The 5,000-nt window shown below is 47.0% G+C and overlaps 1 protein-coding gene across 2 annotated transcripts in view; it reads left to right on the top strand.

Annotated features, from left to right (window-relative positions):
• LOC113822701 (sodium-dependent proline transporter) overlaps window positions 1-5,000 on the top strand; it is a 12,054-nt gene that overhangs the window by 3,425 nt on the left and 3,629 nt on the right. For both annotated transcript variants that reach the window (XM_027375237.2, XM_027375239.2), the window contains exons 2-9: window positions 469-607; window positions 1,066-1,235; window positions 1,460-1,685; window positions 2,112-2,243; window positions 2,501-2,723; window positions 2,952-3,243; window positions 3,522-3,593; window positions 4,136-4,238. In XM_027375237.2, coding sequence (XP_027231038.2) covers window positions 469-607; window positions 1,066-1,235; window positions 1,460-1,685; window positions 2,112-2,243; window positions 2,501-2,723; window positions 2,952-3,243; window positions 3,522-3,593; window positions 4,136-4,238 — 1,357 coding nt within the window. The remainder of the gene's footprint in view (window positions 1-468; window positions 608-1,065; window positions 1,236-1,459; window positions 1,686-2,111; window positions 2,244-2,500; window positions 2,724-2,951; window positions 3,244-3,521; window positions 3,594-4,135; window positions 4,239-5,000) is intronic.

Below are 5,000 nucleotides of genomic sequence, written 5' to 3'. Positions count from 1 at the left end.
GTCTTTGTTTGATTGAGTGTCTGTTCGTCTGTCTGTCTACTTACTTGCATTTCTGTCTCTGTGTCTGCTTGCCTCTCCGTGTCCCTGCGTCTGCCTATACCTGTGTGCTGTGTAGTGAAGCGGTAGCGTTCACGTCTGGCAATCTAGCTGACCCGCGTTCAAATCCCGCTCTGCCAGTGGATGGTGACCCCGGTTATTCCTTGCACACGGGGGGGGGGGGGTAATTTAGAAGCAAATCAACAGACAGGAAGTCATTGCAAAGATATAATCCAAATGGAATTAAGACAGTTACATTTATTATTATTACATTTATCATTACATTTATTATCATTACCTGTCTTTTTTTCCTGTACGGGGGGTACTTTCTCCATCTCTCTCATCTATCCAAATTTTACTATACACGCCATCCATCTCCCTATTTCTCTTCCTCTTTCGAACTGGCGCCCATCGACCTCCTTTCCCCACCAGATGGAGACCAAAGAGAGGGGGTACTCGATGGGGTCGACCGCCAGCCAAGGTCAGACTCCGAGCCTCGTCAGCGCCCCCTCCAGGAGGATGTCGGCGTCATCCTCCGTCACGTCGAAGTCGAGGAAGATCTCCAGAATTGGTAACGTTGCAATCTCGGCGAGGGGGAGGGGGGAGGGGAGGGGCGGGGACGGGGGGCTGGTGTTTTGTGTGTGTGTGTGTGTGTGTGTGTGTGTGTGTGTGTGTGTGTGTGTGTGTGTGTGTGTGTGTGTGTGTGTGTGTGTGTGTGTGTGTGCGTGTGTGTGTGTGTGTGTGTGTGTGTCTGTCTGTGCGTGTGTGTTTACGTGTGCATGTGTGTGTGTGTACGCGTGCATGTCTGTGCGTCTACTTTCCCATGAAGTACAAAAACCTGTAAAGACATCTCTATCCATTTACAAACCGCATAACCTCCACTAGACCCCAACCCCCACCAACACCCCCACACATCGACATCCACCCACCACCTCACCTTCCCCCCACGCACCCCCCTCCACCCCACCCCACCACCAACGCCCCCGGTCCCCTCCGCCTCAACCCCCCCCCCCTCCCTTCCACCTGCAGAGATGGTGAACATGCCAGGGGGGGCGATGGTGCTGGAGGTGGACGAGCGGGACGACGACGCCGTGTCCATCCTGAGCCGACGGGACAGCCTCTCCGGAGCTCGCACGGTCGGGGGCGTCGCTCCCTTGCCCGACACCGCCTACTTCGATAAGAAAATTAAGATCGAGATGGTAAGTTGAAGTGGTGTAGGTCAGCGACGTCTTGTAATTTCGTGTACATGTCTTGAGTATTAATAATAATGAATCCTATAACATGGCTTCCTATAATTTCTTAAACACACTGAATTAGATGTACCAGTAACATGCAGTCATCCGGTACACATTACAAAGGCTCATCTAAACAGCCATGAGCACGAATAAAACGGAAATCAACATGGCGGAATCCCCGGGCACAGGCTCACCACAGTCCGGCCGTCGGGAGCAAGCCAGGGGAAGATTCTGGCGACGAAGGCGAAGGAGACACGCCCTTGGACGCCGTGAACGAGGAGAGCAAGAAGGACAAAGACCCCCTCCTGACCTACGGCCTCTCCAACGTCCTCAACCACCTGTGTCTCGCCCTGGCTTCTCCCGCCTTCTTCAGGTTGCCAGCGCTCGCCTACAAGTGGGGCAGCACCGATGGCTGTGCGTCGCTGAGTGTCTTTTGTTGTTGTTGAAATCCGAAATGGTGGGATGGCATGTGGTTTCGGGATTCAGGATCAGGATTGTTGGCATGTGGTATTTTACGGATGGCATTTGCTCTCTTAGTTCTCAATTTTTTTTATTTAGTAATGTATGTATTCCCGTGTGTTCATATTGATTCTGAAGAAGCACAGACGTTTGCACAAGCACGGAAAAATATACCAATTCACCACATACAAACGAGCATTAACCTTTATACAAGATACAAGCCGAACAAAACTGCAAATAAAACTAACGATGGAGAAGAACAAGAAACATTCATGTATTTTCTTGTTCTTTCCTTTTGCTGTTTTATTGACAGAGCACCAATCTACGCGCGAGAGACGCCACAGAAAACGGACACTCACCTCCACGCCGTTTTCTTTCCAGCTGGCTTCCTCTTGGCGTACTGCATCACGCTCCTTGTGGTGGCTCTTCCGACCAGCGTCCTCGAGCTCACGATGGCCCAGTTCTCGTCGCTGGGCACCGTGACCATCTTCAGGTGTCTTCCCGTCCTCACTGGTTAGTCTTCCTCTTCTCGTCAAATGCTTATTTTGTTTAAACGAGCTGCTTGACTCATACCCATTTGGTGTGTTACTTCCCTCATAGTCAACAAGGCCTCATCACTCTGATCCTTAATTCACTATTACCTTTTGTGTGTTCTAAAGATCCCGAAGAGCTCATCACGCTTTTATGAAACTGCAGTTCCTCTTTTTCGTTAAGTAACGATTTGTAAAGGAAGTCGCGGTCGCTTCAGCATAGTTCTCGTTACAACACAGGCGTGGGCATTGGCATGGTGGCAGCCTGCAGCGTCCTCATGGTTTACACAAGCACCGTCTTCACCTGGAGTACCCTCTACCTCTTTGACTGCATGCACAAGAAGCTGCCCTGGGAAAACTGCCCGAATGGAACGAAATATTGCATGGAACCACAGAAGACCTTCCTAAACGCCTCGAATGCCACAGACGTGACAAAGTACTTTCCGAGTGATTTCTACTTTCTGTAAGTATTCCCGGTGCAAGGAGCCAAGTATTCGATATTGTCTTTTTCAGACTTCTAGATGACCAGAACAGATAACCTGCAGATCAGATGAATGAACGATTGGACAAATAAATGAATAAATAAATGAGCAAAGGTAGATAATTACATACACATACAATAAGTAAATAAATAGATAAGACAGACCTAACTTACACCCATGTCTCTCCCCTTCCCTCCTTCCTCCCCAAGAGATAACGTGGCGCAGGTGTTCGAGCCCCGAGACGCCCTCTCCCCGAACTTATCTCTGGCTCTCATCCAGCTGTTCCTGTGGCTCGCCCTCGTGTTCCTCGTGTCGCGGCGGAACGTGTGGCAGAGCGGGATATTCAGCAAGGCGATGGCCCTCCTGACCCTGGCCATGCTGGTGGCCATGGTGGCGGTGGGTCTGACCTTTAGGGAGAGCGGAGCGGGTCTCTATGCCGTCTTTAAGGTGCGGCCGAGCAATCTGGCGAAACCGGACATTTGGGTGGATGCTTTGGGGCAGGTGAGAGGACGAGAGCCGTAGGCAGTGCTGTTAATACTATCACGAATATTATTCCTGTCATAAGGCTCTTCTTAACTAAATGGCAAGAGTATTTATCCCTGTCTCCATCTGGTCAATACAATCAAAATCGCAGTTTTTCCCCAATTATTACGATCTTTTAAATTGAACACAAGAAGAGCGAGTTCCGTGCTTATTTCCCTTGTCTCCTTCAAGACATTAATTAAAATCATTACTATCATTACGCATTTATTACCGTTTTTTTTCTGTGTCTCTCTCAGGCACTGTGGACACTAGGCCCTACTCTTGGCATCCTCATCTCCAGAGCCAGCTATAAACGCTTCAGGGAGAGGGTGAGGCCATAATCCTGGCGGCAAAGTTTCCATCACTTTATTATCATTTTCTGTATATCTTTATCTATGATATATTATTATCAACATATATGTTTGTCTACATTCTGTTACAAACGATCCTTTTCTTCCGTACAATACTAACAAATATCCCTTTTCTTTCATACAATACAGACACGACCCACCTCTTTCGTACATTACTGACAAACAACCTTTTTCTTTCATATAATACAGACAAACGACCAATTTCTTTCGTACACTACTAACAAACCCATTTCTTTCATACAATACAAACAAACTACCCATTTCTTTCGTACAATACACACAAACAACCCATTTCTTTCGTACAACACTAACAAACCGACCCTTTTCTTTCATACAATACTAACAAACTACCCTCTTCTTTCATACAATATACACAAACAACCCATTTCTTCCATACAATACACACAAACAGCCCATTTCTTTCATACAATACACACAAACAACCCATTTCTTTCGTACAACACTAACAAAACGACCCTTTTCTCACGCCATTCCCGCAGATCCGCCTGGACGCCTACACGGCCGTGGGAGCCAACATTTTCGTGGCACTGCTCCTGCACTTGGCCCTCTTCCCTTTCCTCAACCATCTGACGTCCGATAAAAGCAAGTCTTCGATGGTCGAGTTGCGAGTCGCTGTTCGATGATGAATGTATTTGTGATAGTTGAATTGATGGGTATTTTGAGAGATACGTAGAGGGAGAAAGAGAGAAAGGGGGGGGGGGGGCGGGAGGGGGTGAGGGAGAAGGAGAAGGGGAGGGAGAGGGAGAAGGGGAGGAAAAGAAAGAGAAGGAAAAGGAAAAAAATATGAAATACATAGTGGAGTACGAAAGGGTGGAAGAAATAAGATGGAGACGGAAAGGTAAGGGGGATGGAGAAGGAAGACGAAGACGGAGAGATAAAGGGGGTGGGAGAGGGAGGAGAAAGAGAAGGAAAATGAGAAAGAGAAAGAGGACGAACAAGAAAAGATAAAAAAGGGAAAAGGAAAGAGAAAAAGGAGGAGAAGATGAAGACGAAGAAGAAGAAGGGAAAGTACGAGGAGGAAGAGGATGTGAAGGACGAGGAGAAGAAGGTGGAGAGAGATTTGGAGAAGGTGGAGGATAGTAGTAATAATTATAATAATGAGAGGAAGAAGGAAGAGGTGGAGCAGGAAGAGGGTGAGGAGGAGAAGAAGAAAGAAGGAGGAGGAATAATGATAATAATAATTTAATAATGATAGTAATAATACTGATAATAGTAGAAATGATAATAATGATGATGATAATAATGGTAATAATAATAATTATTATTATTATTATAATTATGAGATGGAGATGTAGGTGGAGGAGACGGAGAAAGGGAAAGGGAGAAAAACAGAGGGGGAAAGAG

This window comes from Penaeus vannamei, chromosome 22 (assembly GCF_042767895.1).
Source record: "Penaeus vannamei isolate JL-2024 chromosome 22, ASM4276789v1, whole genome shotgun sequence".
Classification (NCBI taxonomy): domain Eukaryota; kingdom Metazoa; phylum Arthropoda; class Malacostraca; order Decapoda; family Penaeidae; genus Penaeus; species Penaeus vannamei.
The sequence above is the reverse complement of the archived record's forward strand: the minus strand, read 5'-3'. Positions and strand labels throughout refer to the sequence as shown.